The sequence below is a fragment of the Rhinatrema bivittatum genome, chromosome 2 (assembly GCF_901001135.1).
Source record: "Rhinatrema bivittatum chromosome 2, aRhiBiv1.1, whole genome shotgun sequence".
Taxonomy (NCBI): Eukaryota; Metazoa; Chordata; class Amphibia; order Gymnophiona; family Rhinatrematidae; genus Rhinatrema; species Rhinatrema bivittatum.
The window spans coordinates 188,060,669-188,083,786 of NC_042616.1; the positions used below are offsets into that span (position 1 = coordinate 188,060,669).

The 23,118-nt window shown below is 42.9% G+C and overlaps 1 protein-coding gene across 10 annotated transcripts in view; it reads left to right on the forward strand.

The window, feature by feature from the left end:
- Positions 1-23,118, forward strand: part of PHF14 (PHD finger protein 14) — a 1,104,121-nt gene that overhangs the window by 259,787 nt on the left and 821,216 nt on the right. For 7 of the 10 annotated variants that reach the window (XM_029588965.1, XM_029588970.1, XM_029588968.1 and 4 more), the window contains exons 9-10: positions 20,277-20,354; positions 20,688-20,958. In XM_029588965.1, the coding sequence (XP_029444825.1) occupies positions 20,277-20,354; positions 20,688-20,958 (349 nt within the window). The remainder of the gene's footprint in view (positions 1-20,276; positions 20,355-20,687; positions 20,959-23,118) is intronic. The other 3 variants (XM_029588971.1, XM_029588967.1, XM_029588966.1) reach the window with 1 other exon arrangement.

The window sequence follows — 23,118 nt, forward strand, 5'->3', positions numbered from 1 at the left end:
CCACCTGGGTTCACCGTAGCAGAAGTTGCTCATCTCCCTGGCCCAACAAAAGATGTATAACTATGCTGTGTCATTCTTAAAATGATGTCACTACGTTCTGGCAGCTCCCTTCCTCCTCAGCGTGCAGTGTGTGCATGGCATCAAGACTCAACAGTGTAGCTATATTTCTTCTCTACTTGTATTTTGGACATTGTTCTATGCCAGAGGTTCCCAAACCTGTCCTGGGGGACCTCTAGCCAGTCGAGTTTTCAGGATATCCAATAAATAAGCATGAGAGAAAATATGCATGCTATGGAGACAGTGCATGCAAATTTATTTCATGAACATTCATGGTGGATATCCTGAAAACTTGACTGGCTGGGGGTCCTCCAGGACGGGTTTGGGAATCACTGTTCTATGCTATACAAATGAATTAAAAAAAAAAAAAAAAGCTGTGCCCTCACTGTTCACATCCATAGGGAAAAGGGTATGTTTTCATGCTAAATTTATAGTAGTCTATGCAGCCATAAATTGTCTGATTTGTAGTGTCCCTTTTCTCCCTGAACTCCTCTGGCAAGGTAAGAAGTCCAACACTAAAAGATATTGGTGTTCAATACTTGTTTGGCATTATATGATGCTAAGTATAATGTAAAGTACATTATGCACAATCACCAACAAATCTTTTCCGTTGGAAAGAAATCAGTAGAACTAGGGGTCATGAAGTGAAACTCCAGGGAGGATGACTCAGAACAAACGTCAGGAAATATTTATTCATGGAGAGGGTGGTGTATGCCTGGAATGCCCTTCTGGAGGAGGAGGTGGTGGTGACAAAAATAGTGAAAGATTTCAAAGGGGCATGGGATAAACACTATGGATCCCTAAAAGCTAGAAGATGGAAATGAAGAAATGAGTGCATGGGGGTAACTTGCTGGTGTGGCAGTTACTACCCTTAACCAATAAGCCTTCATACTGTTAATGCAACTCCATTATTGCTCTCTGCTTCAAAGGCAGGTGGAAAAGGGGAATTAGATTCAGACAGCAACCAACAAGGACATTAAGTTTTGCGGTTTGGGAAAACAAGCATAGGGATAACTTGCTGATGCGGCTGTTACTACCCTTAACCAATAAGTCTGAAATTCTTGATGCAACTCCAATATTGCTCTCTGCTTTAACGGCTGGAGGTATCGGGGAATTGGACTCAAACAGCAACCTCAACCAACAAGGGCCCTTACTTTGACGGTCTGGGAAACTGATAAGTATTTGGGGGGGAGGGGGGGAACTTGTATGGCATGGCAGAAACTACTATAAGCTTGCTGGGCAGACTGGATGGACTGTTGGTCCTTTTCTGCCATCATTTCTATGTTTCTATGTTACTGTTGCTAATATTAATTAAAATTATGCAATAAAGCAGTATTTTGTACCAGTTGAGCTAGAAACAGCAGTGCTGAGAGAGAGCAAAAATACAGTGAAATACTGTTTATAGTGAATTCTTAGTACCTTGCTATAATAAACTTTTTCAGAAATTCAGTTTGTCATTCTTTTAGGATAAAAAAAAACAGTTTGTTGACAACTCTTCTGCTATGTAAACATTTGTGGAGCAGAATGGATTGGTTTAATGGATGTATCACTGTAAACAAAATTTATGCTTTCTGGTAAGCTATTAATTTAAAATGCATAAAATCAGTTCATAACTGGTTTATTTATAATTTGATACATTTTTTATTAGCTGACATAAAGTGCTGAGAACTTTTAACCCCAAGTATAATAAGAATTACAAGTTGTTACCATGATGCCCCGTTAAATTGAAACTAGTCTCTTCATTTGCAGTAAAAAAGATATATTAAACAATTCTGTATACAAGGTAAAATAGTGTACAAAGTAGCAACAATAAATCTAAATCAGAATAAGTGTGTGTGAAATAGTAGGTGAATCCCTTGTTTCCTTAATACAATGAATTTGCTAATTAAAATCAGGTGTTTAATTAATTGGGTAATGAGTAAGCTATCCTGCAGAGTAAATTGGCATGACTGAGTTTGAACATTTTATCTTATATAAGAGTCCAAAAGGGTTAGAGTTTGATCTTTACCATAAAAATTAGTAGGAACACATGCCTTGAACCAAAAGTTTCAAAGAATGTATAAAAAGAATGGTTGATGCTAAATCTTTCTGGATAAGATTACAAGACCATTTCTAAACATTTGGCGTTCCATCCATTCTTTGTTGGACAATGTACAAGTGGAAAAAGTTGGACTACAGTGACTCTACCCAGGAGCAGTCATCCTGCCAAGATCACCCCAAGAGCAAGCTATTGTTCACAAAGTCGCAAAGAATCCCAAGCTATCATCTAAGGATCTGAAGGCCCCTCTCACTGCGGCTGATGTCAGGGTTCATGTGTCAGTCATCAAGTAAAAAATGAATGGGAATAGTGTTTATCAGAGGATAGCTAGGAAGAAACCACTTCTGTCTTTAAAGTTTGACAAAGAGCATCTGGATGACCCACACATCTCCTGGAATAATGTTTTCTAGACATATGAATCAAAAATTGAACATTTTGATCACAATAACAAATATTTTGCCAAAACCAGACACTGCCTTCCAAATTAAGAACCTCATCTTGACTGTCAAGCATATAATGGTGGAGGTATTATGGTGTGGGAATTCTTTGCAGCATTAGGACCTGAAGTACTTGCCATAAATAACTTCTTGGACTCAGTTGCACAATAGTTGGCTGATCTGTAAGCTGAAGCCAGCAAAATCAGAAGTTTTATGAATTGCAATTTGTGATCATCCTCTGCTTAATCTACTCAAAATTTCAGGTTTATCAGAGGTGATCACTCTTGTCTGTGTCAAACAAGATGATAAATTGACTATGCACTCTCTCTAGTTGCTGTCATGGTGCGATCTACTTTTAATTGTTATTTTGACATATGTCTAAATTCTTTAGTAGGTATGACCTTCAGTGCCTTTCTCATGCCTTCATTGCCAGTCATCTGGATTACTATAATAATCTTTATCAGGGATATACAATTGTTTTATTGAGATGAGAACAAGTTAATATTTTACTTGTTTTGATTTTGTTTTATTTTTATTTTATGTATTTGTTGATTGAATTGGTGTTTATGTTAATTTTGTACATCACTTTGGGTGATTTTTTAAAATCAGTAAAGTGATTCATAAATATTAAATATAGATTACTGTGGCTAAAATACTCTTTAGAGATAAAAGGTTTGTCTAAATAACTCCCTTATTAATTGAACTACATTGGTTGCCTATTATCCAAAGAAATTGGAAACCTTAAGTCTTGTTTTCAGAAGGGTGCCTCTGTATCATCCATGGTATTTAGCAGATTTACTGCCAAGACAAGTCTTTGAGATCCTCACAATTTGACTTGCTTGTTTCTCCTCCTTTCAAAGTCAGATTTGAGTCTGCATGGTGTTGAGGATTTAGCTTTTTGGCTGTGTTATTCTGGAACTCTCTACTACCTGATCTCAGAATAGAAAATATTTCCTTCCTAAATTTAAGAAAATTCAAGTCCTGGCTTTTTATTAAAGCTGTTAATATTTAGCTGTTCTTATTTTTTAGCATTAGTGTTTCTTTATTACAAATGTGGTCTATTTATTTAGGGCATGTTTATTGCTTTTTAGTTTGGTTTTATTCTGTTATTTGAGTTATATTTCATTTTCTTGCTATTAAGATGTACTAGTTTTTATTTTTTATTTTTTGTTTAATGTGTTTTTGATTAGTTGTATGATATATTTATATATTTGTGTTTCTTTATTGACGCGCAGGGCTGAATTAGCCTTGGCACATGGGTAACATCATCTAATGGGGCCAAATGGATCCTTCTCTGCTGAGTATGTGCAGGAGTTGCCTCATGAGCCCTTCAGTCTTTTTTTTTTTTTCCCAAGCTCTTGCATGAAGGTGTACCCCCTTTACTCTCTCTGTTCTTTGTAATTATTAGTTGTTTTTATCTTAACTCTCTCGAGTTGCCTAACTGCATCAACAGTACTTTTCAATGCTACTTAAAAAAAAAAAAAAAGAGAGGTAATATCTGGTTCTAAGAAGGTTGCTCCTAATGGCTTCAGAAACTGCATATATAGCCAGAAGATGTCTGACTGACAACAATTGCATTTGTTATGTGTTTGAGGCCAGACCATGACGTAGCTAATTGTTACTATTATGGCCAAATATCACCAAGGTTCCAGAGGAAAAGGGCCTGAAAGATGGAGGGGAACTGTATAGGTCAGTGAAAAGCTAGAGTTCTTACTTCTCTCGTAGCATGACCTCTTTAGGCTCCCTTCCTGTTAAGTTGAGCAGGAGTATTTTGGGCATAGCTCCCTCTTCTGCAGTCCAATTTCTGGGTCTGCTGCTCTGCTTGCGCTTGAGCAAGGTGCAGCAACGCTGTGAGCAAGGGCCTGTAAGCTCTATGAAGGTCTTGCGGAGTTTGGCAATGATTAAGAAGCAGCGCCATATGTTGGAGCCAACGGTGCAGTTGGTAATGCCAAAACCAAGGTGTCAGTTTCTGTCTTATCTACACATCAGGGCATGGCGCCATTGAAGCATCTGTCAGCACCTCAATGCATTGTCTCAATTCATCCGACATGTCTGTTTGCTCTGTCAGAGCATGCAGCATTGGATCCTCCCACACTCTGGGTCTCGTGCAACTGAAGCAACATCTCCAGTTCCATTGATGCACTTGATGTAATCGAGACAGGAATATTCAGCAAGAAGCCCTGAAAGGGATTCACTGCACTTACCATCCTCCATCTTGCAAGCCATATCCTACTCTAAGCTCCTTGAACAAAGACTGCCTGGAAACACCAGATGCAATATGCTCAGTGGTGCCTCAGTTCAGTTGACTCAGGAGGGATCCCCCACTCCCTGAGTTGATTGGGAGTGCCTCAAGAAGATGAACCTATATTGGTCTCGTAAGAAGATGTCTCTTCTTCACCTCCTGGTTAGAGTACACAGCAGCCCATGGACCAGGTAGCATAATTTGTGAAGTCTTTCTTTGTCTCGTAGGCAGCTAGGGAAAAGGTTACCTTTTAGCCTTTCCTGTCCAGAGTGTTGTATTTGTTCCCTTTCGCCTCTACTCTACATAAGCTCCCATCAGAAGTCAAAGGGGCTATATCTAATTCCCCATCATCTCTTGCTACGGAATCTACCCTGTTTGAGGAGAGAGTGCAATATACCATCATTTGGAGCTTGCCCTGGGAATTTTGCCTTCTAATTTGACTGTCTTCATCATGAGGTCCTGGGTTTGTGTTCCTTCACTTCAGGTATGAGGAAGGGTCTATGGGGATTTCCTCCAACCTCATACCTGATCTGCCTGAGCATTCTTTGCCACCAGAAGACCCCCCATATTCCAAGTTCTTGAATAAGCTGTGTAAGGCTTTGGGAGTCAACATTTCCAAGGACTTAGGACCCCCGCTCCAAAGTCATTGGTTTCCTACAGATCCTGGAAACTCCACCTGAGCCTGCATTGATCCTGGTATGTTCAATCCTTTGTGACCTACAAACAAGAAAGTGGGAAAAGCCGGCATCCTGTCCCCCAGTAGTCGGAAAACTGCACCTCAGGTTTAGAATTTGGCAAACCTTGGGATATGGAGTAGTCCAGCTACTGCATCAGTCAGTGGTAGTGGGATTGGCACTGAAACAGGCAAAGAAGACTAGTTTTCTACAACACCCCATTGGGAATAGAGAAGCTGAAGCTTTTGCTAGATTCGCTGGACCAAGAATGGGCAGACTATCTGCAGGCTCTTCATGATGCTGAGGTGTGCGAGTGTCATTTGCTCTGTGCCATATATGAATCATTTAATACCACTGCCAGATCTTCGGCTGCAGCCATTGGAGCATGCTGAATGGCTTGGTTGAGAGCCAGCCGTTTGCATGACAAGTTGGCTGATGTTGTCCAAATTAAGGAACAACATATCATCGGCAGGATCTGATCAGCCATCTTCTTCTAGATGTCCTTTCTTTTAAGAGCTCTTCCAAAAATACTCTTTTAAAAAGTCAGTGAGCTTCAGGCATTGGTTCATTACTCACTTTTTTCCACAAGAGTGATGCTCCTCACTCACTTGAAGTTTCTGCCAAAGGTTTTTTGGCTTTTTATCTGAATCAAGCCATCCTATTCCCTAAACATATGAAGAGGAGAAGACCATCTGTTTAATGGACTCGTAGAAGGGCCTTAGCAGCTTATTGTCTAAAAGGAGCTCAACTATATCGTCAGACTTTTCAACTTAGTCTCTTATGATCCTAACAGACTAGGAATAGCAGTTGCCAAGCACACATTGTCCAATTGGCTAGCGGACTGTATCACAGTTTGTAATGCTGTAGCTAGCCTCCACATCAGAGAAACTGTTGAGGCTCATTAAGTGAGAACCAGCTGCCTCAGTGGCTTATCAGCAAGCTGTGCCTATTGAAGACATTTACAAAGCTGCAACTTGGTTGTCAGATCACACCTTCACGTCTTACTACTATTTGGACAATCTTTAAAGAGGTGATGGTAACTCTGGATGAGCAGTTTTGTTCAGCCAGTTCACTAAGTACTCCACTGTCCATGGGGGAGGGGGGCAGAGGGTAGGGGTCCGGGCTGCTTTTCAGTTAGCGTTCCATAGTGCAACCTTCATCTTGGGACTCCCCACATGTCATGGCTAATTCAGTCCTACTTGTTGATGGAGAAATCAAGTTTGCTTGCCATAAACATGGTTCTCTGTTGATGGCTGGATGGATTAGCCTTGCTTTAATACTTGCCCGCTTCTTTGGAGATTCGACTGTCGAACTAAAGCTAAGCTGAGAGCCTCACGAAGCAGTGCCTGTGTGAGAATGCCCATATATGCTCAGGAGAACAAAAGCTGTATGAGCTAGGAAAGAAGGATCTGTTCGGTGCTATTGGATGACATCAACCATGTGTCATGGCTTATTCATCCTGCTGTCTACGGAGAACCCCATTTATGGTAAGCAAACTTACTTTTATTAATAACTTTATGTAAAATGTTATTTTTTTATATATATATATTGTGTGTGTTTGTGTACTGATTATTTTCATGTTCACTGCATTGATGTTTTATTACAATTGTGGTAAATCAAGAATTTAAATAAATGAAACTAAACCATGAATTCTGCTTTATATCAGAATATTCTAGAAGAGAATGTCAAGCCTATCGATCTGTGATCTGAAGCTGAGCCAAAAGTGGGTCATGCAGCAAGACAATGACCCTAAACGTTTAAAGAAATCTACTATAGTATGGCTGAAGAAGAGATTTTATGTTATTGGATTGGCTAAGTCAAAGTCCTGACTTAAATGGTATTGAGATGTTATGGCAAGACCTGAAGTAAACATCTCATGGAAAAAAACCCTTAAATGTCAAGAGTTGAAACAGATATATATGGAAGAGTAGATCAAGATTCTGAAACGGCGATGTGAGAGACCAATCAAAAGTTACAAGAAATGTTTAGTTGCTGCTTAAGAAGCTGCCACCAGTTACAGAATGGGAGGTTCACATAATAGTTGAATCTTTTATTGCATAAATAATCATAATGTAGCCTTTTGTCTGAGTTGTTTCTCCATCGACAAGCAGACATGAATCTATTATAATGGATGGGTGATATCAATGATGATACCGACATGGACCCAGCTCTAAGTTCCCTTGCGTGCACATTGCATTGTGAGTCCTTTAGTGGAAGACCATGGCACGGGTTGAGGCTCGGAGAAGAGTGGTGCAAGGGATCCTCTCTGGGGCCATCTCTCTCAGTACTGAAGAAACCATAACCAATGGTGGAAAACTGTGGATTCGTGACACAGATGACAACATTTTCCTGCTGTAGAAGATTCCCATAGTATCACGCTACTTGTACTGTCTGGATCCAGTATCCATTTCATTGGCATGGAACATTCCCACACATTCCAGAATACAATCACTTCCTCGGGTATTGCGTTACATGGTGTCATTAATCTCTTCAGAGCAGAATGCTTTGGTGTGCAGGGACATGTGCCCTTTGACTTTGTAAGGTAGAGCCTTGGAGAGAGGATGGAACTACTGGTGCGGATGCCCATAATTAGTATCAATCAGTGGAATGTTTTGGAGCAATTGGCTTAAAATGCATCAGAATCTGCTGCTTCTGCATTTGTAAGTCCTACACTTCTAGGTGCCTATTCAGCGCTGCCTGTGGCAGTGATATTCAGTGAAGATTCTATATGGGTGTCAGAAGAGGCTCTCTCCTCCTACAGCATAAAGGGTTCTTCAGTCAATAGGATCCTTGCTGTCTGAGTTGGTGAAGAATTTCTTCACTTCCTTGCTTGTTAAAAATTTCTGAATCGCTTTGTGAAAAGCTCTAAGCAATTTACAAAATAACATACATAATGATTAAAAATAGCATAAAATCAGTCAACAATCAACATTACAAGAATACAATAAAGACAACATACATCAGAATAAATGCTTGTTAAATCAGGAAAGCCTGTGGAACTGTTACTAGATTTAAACACTTCACAAGACTTCATATCACAGGAATAGGCCCCATAATACAGGAAGTGCTACCAAATATATATACAGGCTCTTGTTAGTTCAACACTTGATATAAAAGGAAGATCTTTAAAGCAGCTTTAAATTTTTTCAGGCATTCCTCAAGTCTTAACGACACAGGTATAGAATTGCATAGACTAGGAGCAGCCACCGAATAGGCATGGTCTCTTGTGGATGATGATCTAGCTTACTGGAAGCAATTGGAGAGAAAATAAAATTGGCATAATGTAATCCATATGTTTAGCTTCACAAATTAAATGTGCTGTGGAACTAAGAAGAAGTTGAAAAGGTTTTAGAGTCTGTTCAGGCAGTCCAAGGTATATAACATTGCAATAATCAATAATGGGTAACACAGATGCCTGAACTACCAACTTGAAATCATTTGGATCAAGGAGATTTTTCAGGTCATGAAGGGTCCCTCCATCAAACAAACAAAAAACATTTTTGGGAACAGTTTTAATGTGGTGGTGAAAAGATAGATTAGAGTCAAGCCATAACACCAAGGCTTCTAATGTGAGCTGAAATGGGAAAATGAAAGCTGTTCAAGACTATATTAGCAGGAACAGTGATAACCCTTAACCCCTGAAGACCTGAAAAGGAAATTGGAACCTGTTCTGTCAGGATAGAGGAGCTATTCCCAAACAGTGGGATTCCATGAAGTCTGCAAGATGTTCAGACCTTGCCTCAAGGGCTACTGGTGGTGAACGTGAGTCCTATGGGAATAGTTTCCTTTTCTAAGGGAGTCCCTATATGGATTGGAAGGGGAGGAAGTATGATCAGCTCATTCTGAGTTCCTACCAATACTCTCCCCTTTGGACCAACAGAGGTAGTCTCATGCTCCTTCATTATCGGGGTCTTGGATGAGTTCTCTCCGTGGTCAGGTGAGGAGAATTCTACAGGGATTCTTTCAGATTCCCTGTTGGATTTGACTTAGCCTACATCTCCTACTCAACATCTAAGGTACTATAGATTTCTGGATAAGTTAATGAAGATATTAATCAATGTGCGGAAGGAGAAAGACCCCAGAACAGATGATTCGGTTTGTTACATTTTCTCCAGCCTTTGGCAAACTCTGCATATATTGTGGTACATAGCCCCCTCAAGGATCTACTAATGAGGATGTGGCAGGCTCCAATCTGTTTTCCTGTAGCCCAAATTGTTTTGAAGTATAGTCTATGCTTCACCAGAGTTTGGTGTAGTCTAACTACCTCATTGCTCCAATGTAGTGGATTCTGCGTTGAAGTAGGCAAAATATACTCTGCATCACTCTGATGCACCTTTCAGAAAGGATGTAAAAGCATTGGATAATTTTGGTAAGAAGGTCTTCCAGAGTTCCATGGTTAAAATTTGGATTGCTGCTCACCAGTTCATGGTGCAGTATATACTCGAGTGTGTGCAACAGCTAAAGGCTTTGACAGATTCATAAGACCCTGGGTTTGTGGAACTTTGCAAAGCTGCAGAGGAATGTAAGAAGCATCTGATCTGCTCCTTGTGTGAGGCATTCAATGCCGTGTCAAGAACCTCAACTGTCTCTGTAGGAGGCTTGCATAGTTGAGAGCGCTCGGCCTCTTTCAAGATGTACATGTCTGCCTGGTGGATGTGTCCTGCAAAAAACTTGTTCGGAGACAAATTACAAGAGATAGTGGCTCTGATTAGAGCATCAATCCATTTCAAGATTGCTGTCTGCAGCAGCAGTAGATCAGCCTGGCCATTCTGGATGTCAGTACTTCATGTTTTCAGAGACATGCCTTCTGTCCTTTTCAGTGTCATCAAGCTCTTCTTACTCTGCCACAGCAGCTGTCTGCTAGAAGATGGCAGAGGGAGAGGCATTATCCAAAGACCCAGCCTAAGCCTGGGAGAAGATTTTTATGCTTCTGAGTCCTGCCTCTCCTCCAATAGGGGGAAGGGTCTGTGCCTTCCTTCCTGAGTGTATCTGCAACTCCAAGGACAAGTAGGTCCTGAAAATTGTGGAGCATGGCTTCCGCATGCACTTATGTTGCCCTCTTCTGACCCAACACAGATCAACCTTTGGTTCAAATCCCTTCCAATCTACTCAACTGTAGTTGGAAGGTAACATCTCTTCTTCATCAGAAAGTGATAGCATGTCCCTCTTCAGGAATGTGGCTAGGGGTTCTATTCTTGTTACTCCTTAATCCCCAATAAGTCAGGGGGAGGGAGGATGATTGCGACCCATCCTGGATCTAAAGAAGCTAAACAGATTACTGGTTCGAGAGAGGTTCAAGGTGATATCCCTCCAGATAATTCTGACATTCTTTCAGCCAAGAGCTTGGAGTTGTGCTTTTTAACTGAAAGATGCTTATGCATGCATTCAGATTCACCCTGCCACCAGAAGTTTCTCAGATTTGTGGTGGAGAGCATGCATCAGTACAAAGTGCTTCCGTTCATCCTCTTGGCTGCTTTGAGAGTGTAATCAAAGTGTCTGTCAGTAGTGGCTACTGAGCTTTGTCAACAGGGAATCTATGTGTTCATGTGTCTTTGCAATTGGTTGGTGATGAACTCATTCCTAGAGAGCATTCTCAATGCTCTTAAAATGATTTTTCAATTTCTCCATTCCCTGAGATTTCTGGTCAGTTTTTCAATGGCTAGCTTGGTGCTGCCCCAGAGGATACAATTCATAGGAGCATGGATATACTTCAGGAAAAGGCATTCTGCCTTACTGAAAGGGATGGAATTTGATGAGTTTGGTGGTGTTCATTCTACAAAAGACCTGGATATCAGTAAGCTCAATCATGCACATGCATGACCTATAGTGGTCCCTACAAGGTCCGTGGGATCAGCTGATTCAGCCAATATCTCACTAGATATCAGATGTATATGCCTCTCCAGTGTTGGACAAACCTGGAGGTTCTGGCACTTAATCTCTCACTGCACATACTGTTGCATTAAGTGACCCTGTCTACAGATGCGGCTACCAGAGCTTGGGGAGCACACACCAGTTCTGCATGGACAGAAAGTACATGGTTACATGGTTCCAAGCAGAAATTAACTTACAAATAAACCTTCTGAACCTGCTAGCTACCTATATCTGCTAAGGGCTTTCTACCACCTGCTCTTGGACAAGATAATCAAGTCGGGCAGACAATCCCTAAACATGTTATATGTCAACAAACAAGGAGTAATAGATTCATACACTCTCTGCAAAGAGCCTTCTGAATCTGGTCATGGGTTGATCATCACAATGTGCATTTCTAGGTGACGTACCGGGTGTCCAAAATTCTCTGGTGGACCATCTCAGCAGAATTCTACATCTGCATGAATGGTCTTAGATCAGGAGGTCATGAACATCATGTTCTATCTTTGGGGAATGAGAGCAATTGGCCTGTTCACTTTGTAGGACAACAGGAAGATTGATGAATTCTATTCCATATATCTGAGCGACTACAGAGTTCCCAATGTTTTTGTGCTAAACTGGTGCATTGATCTACTCTATGCATACCAACTAATTCCTCTCATTGTCAGGACTGTCTACAACATCCTTCGGGACAAAGCAAGGGTGATCTTCATAGTAGCAGCCTGGCCATGGAAAGTATAGCACCCATACCTCCGCTATCTTTCAATTCTGTCTGATGTTAATCACTCAGGAGGGTGGCATACTCTGCCACCGGAACCTGCCATCACTTGCTCTCGAGGTCTGGATGCTGAATGCATAGTACTTATCTTTACTCCTTTCTGAGGAGGTGGAGGAGGTGGAGATTTCATCTAGAAAGCCTTCAACCAAAAAATCTTAATTTAAAAGAGAACTCTGTCAATTGGATCCTTTCTCCTGTGACCCAAGAGATATGCTTTGGTATATCTTGTTCCTTTCATTCTCTGGCCTCAACACCTCTTTGGTTAAAATTCATATCAGCACCATTGTGAAATATTATTGATAACTGGATGGAGCCCTGAACTCTGTTCTCCCTTTGGTGTCAAAATACATGAAGGGGATTGGGCATTCTAAGCCTCCAGTCAATAAACCTCCAGTGCCTTCAGATCTTAGTTTTCCAGCTCAACTCATGAAACCTTCTTTTGAGTTACTCAAGTCAGCAGTCTTGAAATTTCTCACCTGAAAAGTGTTTCTCGTGGTATTCACCATAGCTACAAATTTTTCATAACTGGATTGTTATGCGAACTCTCTCTTAATTCCTTCCAAAAATGTCTGCTTCCCACATTAACCAAGCCTACATTCTTTCTGTAATGCTATGCCAACTGCAGTGTTCAACCTATGGCTGCGTCCCTTATTTACAATTAGACCTGCCATTGACTTGGCCAAGACATGAGGAGGCTTCCCTTAAGTGCATGCACGCAGTGTGCCATCTTAAAGGCCCCGTGGTGGGAAATCTTCTGACGGTGCTCCCTGATGACATCATGCGGCCTGGATATTTAAGCACCACTCGCAAACAGCTAATGGCTCAGCAACAGGTCCTCTAACACTTTTAGGTGTTAGTTGCAGCTCATTCCTGCCTTGTTCCATCACCTGCCTCGTTCCTGCTTCTTTCCTTGTTTCTGTCCCTGCCTTGCCCTTGCCTTTCCCTCCTTGCCTCATTAGATTGATTTCTTGTGCTTGACCCCTGCCTGAATTCTGACTCTGCCCGACCGATGCCTTCCCTGCCTGATTCTCCTCCTGTCCCGACCTTGACTTGAATATTAACGCTAACCGCTGCCTGCTCGACCTTTGCTTAGACACTGGCCCTGCCCGACTTCTGCCTGTCTTGACCCTTGCTTGGACACCGGACCCACATGATTGCTCCAGCCTTGACCCTTGGACTGCCCATCTGGCTGTGGACTTTTGCCTGCTGGCATCAGAGCTCAAGGACTCAACCTGCAGGGTAAGAGGCTGGTATAGGTGAAGCTTCCTCATTCCCAGCCAGCTGTGAGCCTGCCTGCTATCAGCATGGATGCAGATCATTCCTCGTGCCGGATAGTATCAACCATGCTACAGTCCAAGGACTCGCAACCTGTGACAGTTTGCTGAGGCCATGAGTTCAGTGGATTCATCATTGTCCTAGGCTGCACCAGAACTGACTCTCATGGTGCTGCAGCAGCAAGACTAACCCAGAAAACTGGGTTATGTCAAGAATGGACTATGCTACTTGACACTTTGTAAGCCCAGGTGCCACCAGCAATGCTGTCGAAACGTTTCTCACAGTGCATGTGAGTACACCTTGGTCCCGCATCTAGCAACGTTGCCCAGATACAGTAGTGATCCCAAGGACTGTAATGGATTTATCAAACAGTGCTTGATTCATTTCGAGCTACAAATAGCCTGTTTCCCTAAAGATCAGACCAAGGTGACATTTATTTTGTCCCTGCTCTCTGGACCAGCTCTGGACTGGACATCCTCCGCTGTGGGAATCTTGAGGTGTTTTTAGACCAGTTCCTCAAAGTCTTCAATGAGCCTGGATGCTCTTCCTCCGCATCTGCAGACTTATTTTGAATTCTCTAGGCCAGTAAGTTCATAGGCAATGATGCCATCCATTTCCAGATCCTTGCATCTGGGTTCCAGTGGGGTCAAGAGAATCTGATGGCCATTTTTTGGCAGGGCCTTGCTGACCAGATTAAGGTCAGCACATATTCACAGGATTGTAAGAGCTCATCGCCCTCTGCATTAAAATTGACATAAGATTCCAGGAGCAAACTCAGGAGAAAGACTCCTTTTGTAAACACCTGAGATTGGCTCCTCAATTCTAATTGTCAGTTGTCACTCCTCTCAGGGAGCACAGCTCACCCCAAGCCTTGGAGGAACCCATTCAGTTTGAAAAGGCTAAACTTTCTGAAGAGGAGAAGCAGAGTCGCTGGCACCTTAGCCTCTGCCTGCACTGCACTGGATCAGGACACCATACCACTCAGTGCCCGGAGAATGTGGGAAACTCTGTGTGGCTGGGGAGGCAGCCCCAGGTTGTTCTCCTTCCTCTCACCCTCTAGTCCTGCTGAAGAAATATACCTTGGAGATTTCCAGTGAGGCATTTTTTGATTCTGGGATGGCTGGGAACTTCATTGAACAAAGCCTGGCACAGAAATACAACCTGTCACTGGTTCCATTAGGTTCCCCAGACATGATTTCCTCAGCATATGAAAACTACCAGGAAAGTTAGCTATGACTACTGAATCTTTAACTTTGCAGACAGGAGCCTTGCATCTGGAGCAAATTGCTTTCCTTGTCCTGCCTAAACCTGTGAAGCCCATCATTCTGGGATGCCCTGGCTAAAGAAACATAATCCTATGATCGATTGGGCATCAACTGAGGTTTCACAATGGCAGCCCATGTATTTCCAAACATGTCTATAACCGGTGGTACCGCTTCTAACTGTCACCCTGGCTACAATTCTAGTTCTGCCTAAATTTCCATGAGCCTATGCAGCCTATGTGGATGTCTTTAGTAAGCAACATGTTACGTCACTCCTGTCCCAAAGGTCCAACAACTGTGCATTTGAATTCCTTCCTGGCAAGGCCCCACTGTGCGGCCAGGTTTATCCCTTCTCTGTCCCAGAGATGCAAGCCACGTTCAACTATATGAAGGAAAACCTTGAACATGGTTTCATTTTACCGTCCACTTCACTAGCCAGTACTGGATTCTTTTTTTTTTTAATGGGGAAAAAGAATGGACTCTTATGGCCATGCATTGATTATTGTGGACTCTGTGCTATTACTAGAAGAAACTGGTACCCACTACCTTTCATCTTGGAGCATTTTGACAGACTCCAGGGCACCAACATTGTCATGAAGTTGGACCTGCGAGGGGCATATAACCTTATCAGGATTCGTGAGCGGGATGAGTGGAAGAGTGCATTCAACACCCGGGGCAGCCACTGTGAGTACTTAGTTATGCCATTTGGTCTCTGCATTGTCCTTGCTGTCTTCCAGCATATGGTATACAGAGTCTTCAGAGATTTTACAGTCTTGTGCACTATATATCTGGATGACCTTATTGTCTTCCACTCTCTCGCTCAACAGAGAGAGTACGTAAAAACCGTCCTGCAATAACTGAGGGAGAATCAGTTGTATGCCAAACTGGAAAAGTGCTCCTTTGAGCAATTGGAATTACTTTTTCTGGGCTACATTGTATCTAGCCATGGTCTTAGGATGGATCCTGATAAACTGGTCGTTATCCAGAACTGGCCTCAACTAGTGGGTCTCAAGGCCCTCTAACAGTTTCTAGGATTCACTAATTATTACAGTCAGTTTATCCACAGTTATTCCTTTCTAGCAGCACTGCTTACAGTTGTAAACAAGAAGGGGTCTGACACTTGCAATTGGCCTGAATCAGCAGTTCAAGCCTTCAGTCAGCTCAGGTCAGCCTTCCTTACGGTCTTCTGGTTACAACACCCTGATCCTCAGAAACCTTTCATAGAAACATAGAAATGGCGGCAGAAAAGGACCAAACGGTCCATCTAGTCTGCCCAGCAAGCTTATGGCAGTATCTATTGCGGCATACAAGTCACCCCTATACTTATTAGTTTCCCAGACCATCATTTAGGGCTGTTTGAGGCCAATTCCCCGTTACCTCTTGCCATTGAAGCAAAGAGCAATGTTGGAGTTGCACCAAAGGTATCAGGCTTATTGGTTAAGGGTAGTAACCTCCTTTATTGGGGTTGGAGACATTCTGTCACAACAGAATTATAAGGGAGGATAGTTCCATGTTTCTTCTTTTCGAAGAAATTCACTCCATCTGAGAGAAACTACAGTATTGCAGACCAAGAGCTTCTGGCTATAAAACTTTACTTAGAGAAATGGAGATTACACCTGGAAGGAGCTCTTCATCCAATAATCATCAATATAAACCATAAAAACCTCTTCTACTTACAGCAGGCTCAGAGATTGAATCTTCGGCAGGCGCAGTGGTCACTCTTCTTCAGCCGCTTCAATTTTCATCTGACTTACCGTCCTGCAGAGAGAAATCAGTGGGCAGATGTCCTCTCTTTCGAACCCGTGGCTACAAGAGACTCTGCAGCACATCATGGATCCGGCCAAAATCCTCTCTATTTCCTACCTTGTTGTATTGACTGGAAACATTGTGGTGCCCAAATACCTCCAGAAGAAGGTTCTCCATTGGGGCAATGACTCCCAGCTATCCGGACATCCGGATGTATGTGAAACACTGGAGATCCTCTCCCAGCACTACTGGTAGCCACAATTTTCCAAGGATGTCTGGCATTATGTTGAATCCTATCCAACCTGCACCATCAATAAACTACCTCATACATGCCTTTGGCATTTCTTGCAACCATTACCAGTCCCGGAGAGACCATGGGCACACTTATTCATGGACTTTAGAATGGGTCTTCCACCCTCCAAGGTGTGTACGGTAATCTGGGTCACCATGTACCATTTTTCAAAGTTGGCACAGCTCTCGATCTGGAACAACACTTCTAACACATGTTCTGCCTACATGGACTATCCCAGCACATAATCAGTGATAGAGGGACTCAATTCACATCCAGAGGAATCTGTGCCAGAAGTTCAATGTTAACCTTGATTTCTCCGCCTATCATTTTCCATCCAACTGGCAGATGGAATGGATCAATCAAATCCTGAAGGCCTTAAGGTCCTTTGTCAATGACTGACAGGATGATTAGGCCGCCCTGATACTGTGGGCAGAGATTTGCTACAACAATCACGTAGGAGAGGCAGCTTGAGCATCAACTTTCTCCATTGTCTATGGTCAACATCCTAGGATCCCTGTCCGGTACCTCTGACTACTCCTTGCCCTGTGGTTAAAAACACCACTTGCAATCTCGAGGAGCACTGGGGAAGAACTTGTTGCCTCCTTTGACAGGCCACGGAACTATATAAAAGAGGTATTGACAAGAAGCGAAGTCCTGCAAAGTTTGTTTGAGCACCTAGAACCTCTGCTTGAAAATGCCCTCAGCAAGATTAGCTCTGCGATTTTTGGCTCTTTGCCAATTATCCCCAACTATACCCACACAACTCCTTCCATGTGTTGCCTCTAAAGCCCGTGGTCTTCATGTGGACATCTCAGTTGATCCAGACAAAATATGAGATACAGGAAGTCTTGGATTCCAAGAAGATATAGGGTAAACTCCACTACCTAATTTACTGGAGGGATGTAGTCCAGAGGATAACACATGGGAGCCTGCCAGAAACATCCATACTCTCCAGCTAACCCCCAGGTTCCACTGCCTCTTGCCCCATAAACCCAAACCACAAGACTTGGGGAGGGGGCTTAGAAGATGAAGGATTGTAATGCTGCACTGACAGCGGTGCACTTCCCATGGTTGGCTTCCCTTATCTTCAGTTAGACCCAGGCCCGAGACTCCATTGACTTGGACAAGACAGGATGCTTCCCTTAAGTTCACGTGCTGCATTGTCTTAAAGACCCCACAGCAGGAAATTTTCTGGCAATGTTCCGGATGACATCATGCAGCCTGAATATTTAAGTGCCGCTCTTGCAATCAATTGATGCCTTGGTAACAGGTCCTTCAGCACTTTGTTGATGTTAGTTGCTGTTCGTTCCTATCTTTTCCCAGCACCTGCCTCATTCTTGCCTTGTTCCTTTCTGCCCTGCTCTTGCCTCTCCCTCCTTTTCTTGTGCTTGACCCCTGCCTGACTTGGCCTGACCTTCACCTGCCCTAATCTCTGCTCAGACGCCATTCTTGCTTGGTTCTCTGCTTGCTCCGACCTTGGCCTGGATATTAACTCTGCCTGACAGCCGTTTGCCTCTACCCTTACTTGAACATTGACCCTGTTTGATTGCAGTCTGCCTTGTCCTGTGCTTGGACACTAGTCCTGCCTGACCGCCGCCTGCCTCGACCCTTGTTTGGACACCTGACTCACCTAACCACTGCTATCCTTGACCCTTTGTCCACCCATCTGGCTGTGGACTTTCGCCTAGGTCCTGCTGGCCTCAGAACCCAAAGGCTCAATCTGCAGGGGAAGAAGCTGGTATAGATGAAGCTTCCTCAGTCCCTGCCAGTTTCGAGCCTGCTTGTTGTTGACATGGACCTAGCTCGTTCCACTTGGCACACCACAATCCAAGGACTCACAACTTGTGACAATTTCCAAGACCATGTGTTTGTAAAGGAGAATGGACTCTTCACTTCTTGGATGCAAGAGAGCACTGGCATGTTATTTGAAGAAGACTCTCGCTGTAAAGCTTCTCTGTTTGCATCATTTTATCCTAATAAATTGGGATGCACAGTTGGTAAAAGAGCTCTGTCTAATTGGCTAGTGGATTGTATAGCATACTGTTATGCTCTAGTTGGCTTTCAGATTATAGACTGTCAAGACTCATCAAGTGAGAGCCATGGTGATTTAAGCGGCACTTCTGCTGAAAACACACGCAAAATTGCTTCTTAGTGATCTGTTTACACCTTTAGATCCCTTTACTGTCTGGACAATATGTCAGAGAAAGACTAATTTTGATCAAACAGTTCTGTATAGCCTATTCACCACTAAGACACTTTCCACCGGTGGAGTCAGAGTTGTCTGTTGTATTAGTTGCTCCACACTGCAACCCTCAGCTTGGGACTCTCCACGCATTATGGCTGATTCATGCCTTTTTGTCCATGGAGAAAGAAAGTTTACTTACCTGTAAACAAGATTCTCTGTAGATACGATGAAGCATCCTTACTTATTGCCTGCCCGCTTCCCTGGAGAGTAGACTTCCTCGCTAAAGCTTAAGTTCTGGTAGAGACTGAGGGGCTCATGAGGCAGTGTGCATGCAGGAACTTGCATGTATGCTGTGACTTTACTGAGCTCTAAGAGCTGGGTCCATGTGGGCAGCCTGACATTACCCACATATTGACTTATGGATTCTTGTTATGGGTGACTAATCCTGCTGTCTATGGAGAACCCTGTTTACATAAATACAGACTTGCTTTATTCAATGCGATTTTTCTCTCTTATCAGGGTTTAGATTAGAGTTTAATCCTGCTTTGAATATAAATTGTGCCAGACTAGACTATCCTAGGGGTTAAACATTTTCTGAGAACTGTAAGAATGTTCCAAGAATGATGAAATGCATGAACTTCTGAGAACACATTGGTCTCTTCTTTAGATTTGTTTCATTTTGAAGGCCGGCTTAGAGTTAATTCTTGTGGTTTTCTTCAAGTACTTTGAGTATTTACTGATAAAGAATGCTTCATTAGCAACATTTAGAGTTCATATGTGATTCACATTGCTGCTGTGATAAGACTTCTAATAAAATTGAGTACATAACGAGTAAATATGCTGAAAGTATGACCTTACGATTTGATAGTTATAAATTCATTTGTTGTTTCTATACTTGTTCTCAAACTAGATCCCATCATTTTAGGATATTTGTACCTATCAATATATTTCTTGGCAAGCTGTATGCAGTTCTGAATTTTTTTTTTTTTTTTTAAATATTGAATGTTAGAATATGTACAGCATAATATTTTTTGATATTTTATGTTGTAATGTCTTATTACCTCTATTTGGCTACCGGGACTACTGCTGCAAAATCTGTGTTGTAAAACCATTGGTTGTAAAAACAATCTGGTAAAATCCAGAGAAGTCATTACAAATCATATGACTATTAATACCATTAAGACTTTTTATTTTAACAGGCATTTCCTGGACAATGTAATACATTTTGGGTTATTGATTGACTTGGCCTTAACCCTTCCAATACACCTGAGATGTGTTTAAATAGCTAAAAAGGTCATTAGCCATCTGGTTTTAATACTTAATTAGAAAACTGTAAAATCGTGCATAAAATCCTATTGCTTGTTGTGGCACAAAAACAGAGTTGGCTTACATTGCACATTTTTTCTCTCGATTTCCCATCAGATCTTGAATATCTTCATTACCACTCACCAGCCATTCCTTAGGGCGACACTCACACAGAAGGGCTCTACTGGAAGAATAGTGAGTGTGTTCTTACAAAATGCTTCTATCCGAAGCACTTTACAGAAAGATTATGCCCAGCTGCAGTTGGTGCTCATTTTATGTAGCATGGGAGGATGACCATTTTGAAATTTCAACTTGTGAACCTCAGATCTAATAGAGATGTTTTCAGGCAGATGCCTTGGATAACAGGGCTATGTCTGTCTTGAGAATCAAAGCCTTAGTGAATACAGTCATATATTTATGACATAATCAATACAGGTTTAATTTAAAAGTAGAGAGGGCCTTATTTGTTGGCTGAACTGATTGTGATTGCATTTTAACCTTATTTCATTTCATGGGATTTTGATCTAGGCTCGCATCAATGCCAGACTACAGCAGTATCGTGCCAAATCGGAGCTAGCTCGTAGCACTCGACCACAAGCATGGGTTCCAAGAGAGAAACTGCCTCGACCACTCACTAGCAGTGCTTCAGCCATACGAAAGCTAATGCGCAAAGCTGAATTAATGGGAATTAGTACAGACATTTTCCCTGTGGATACTTCAGATACTAGTTCAAGTGTGGATGGAAGGAGGAAGCATAAACAACCAGCATTAACTGCTGACTTTGTAAACTATTACCTTGGTATGGACTGCAGTTTTGCTTTAATTCTGATGAATAGATCTTAGGGTTTTTTTTTTAAATATATGAAATGCAGCAGATTTTAGTGACAGAAAAAGTGCTTAACTTTCAATTTTATTAGCAGTCTTATCCCAAAGTTAAGGATACTTAGAGGTCGATATAATGAAAACTGTGTGCAATCGGCGCAACATTTCTCTGTGTTTTTTAATGCGCTCAGCAAAAGTAGGGGCCTTCGCAGGATGTAATAAGGGGACGATATGTTAATTAGATACGTGCAAAATAACACGCGCAAGACCAGATGCATGCACCAATACCCATATAAAACCCCAGATGCAGAAGGCTGGGGGAAAAAGCTGCACTAAAATAGGCGCAATTGAAAAAATGTTGCAGACTTGCGAGTGGTATTTCTAACTTCTCAGAGGACTAGCAGGATGGTAGTGTTATACATGGGTGACATCAGATGGAGCCCTGACATAGAAAACTTATATCAAAGTTTCTAGAACTTTGACTTGGCACATTGAGCATGCCCAGCATGCCTGTAGAACATGGGAAACAAAACAGAATAGATGCCTCAGTCTTTTTTCAATATTTATTAAAACAGAGATGTGTTCACAGGATGCCCATCCTGTGAACACATCTCTGTTTTAATAAATATTGAAAAAAGACTGAGGCATCTATTCTGTTTTGTTTTCCTGACGGCTATCATAGATTGCCTACCTCTTTGTTTTCTTGGACCATGCCTGTAGAACATGTCCATGTGGGCTCCCTCTCCAGTCTCTCTTTTTCCGTGGAGCTGTAAGCATCGCAATGTGAGTGAGCTCACTTTGGCTTATTGGCCTTTTGGAAAACTTTTTTTTCTTGTGTTTCTAGGTGTTCCGTGGGTTTTTTCCTTGTGGTGTTCGATGCCGGGACCCTCTTGGTGCTTCCCCATAGTGTCCCTAGTCACGGTTTTTGATGCTTCTTATAAGTTTCCTTTTGTGGTCGATTCCCCTGTGGTGGTGGTGCTTCTGTGCCCACTGCCATCAGTGTTGATTTTGCATCCCTTTTATTTGGTCCTGTCATGGCCACCTCTGGTTTTCGAAGATGCCCTCTGTGCCCAAGGACCATGTCCATTATGGACCCTCATTAGAAGTGTCCTCTGTCAGGGGGCATTGCATGACGTCCGGGGTTGCTGCTTACAGGACAAATGACCCCGAAGGGATGTAGTCTTTAGTTTGACAAGATGGAACAGCTCTTCGGGTCTAAAAGAAGAGACCAAGCTATCGGCGTTAGAATCGATGGACACCGCATCATCAACATTGGCGGTGCTGTCAGTTCCATAGGTGGATAGGAGCGCTGGAGACCGACCATCGTTGTTCTCCTCCAGATAGAGGACATCTGGTTCCGTGCTATCAGCCTTGGCACTGGGGGAGGACCGAGCTGAGGATAGAGGGAAGCTGAAGAAGCAACTGCACCGTCCCTGTCGACTCATGGTGCTAGGCATGGGGTGCCTCGGTTCATGCTGCAGTGTACCCAAAGCAACCCCGTGACGATGAGCACCAGTCCTCCATCGGTGCTGGGGGTCCATGACGGTCTACACTGGTCTGATGCTGTTGCAACCATCCCTTCCCGACGGCTTCACTCCACCTACTTTTCTTTCTTTGCACCTCCTCTCGCTATGGATGGATGCCTGGCTGCCGCGGCATCTGTCTTTCGTCCTGTCCGGCGTCCCCGGACCAGCTTGGGCGCTGCCTCCCGCCACGCTCCGCTGGTACCTTACGGCGCGCGCGCTGCGCGGCCCTCACTCTTATTTCCTACTTGGTGCGAACTTCACGGGCGTCTCCCTGTGATGACGTCACGCTGCCCGGATATTTAAAGCCTACGATGTTTGCTAGCCTTTGAGTTAGCAAGGGGTAATCTTACGGATGGGATTCACTCTCCATACCCAGCTACTCTGCCTCTCCAATCTTCCATTGGACTCTTAATGCTAATGGGGTACCCGCTCCTTGGGGGACTCACTTGCTTTTCAGGTCGCTATCAGGAAACCGGTACTCGCTCCTCGAGGGCCCATGTTCCCTGACTCGCTGCCTGCTCCTACCTTCTCTTCTGCCTGGAAGGATTCGCTATCTTCAACACCAGTGAGTACTACCATCTTCACCTCAGAGCTGTTCCCTGGAACCAGGT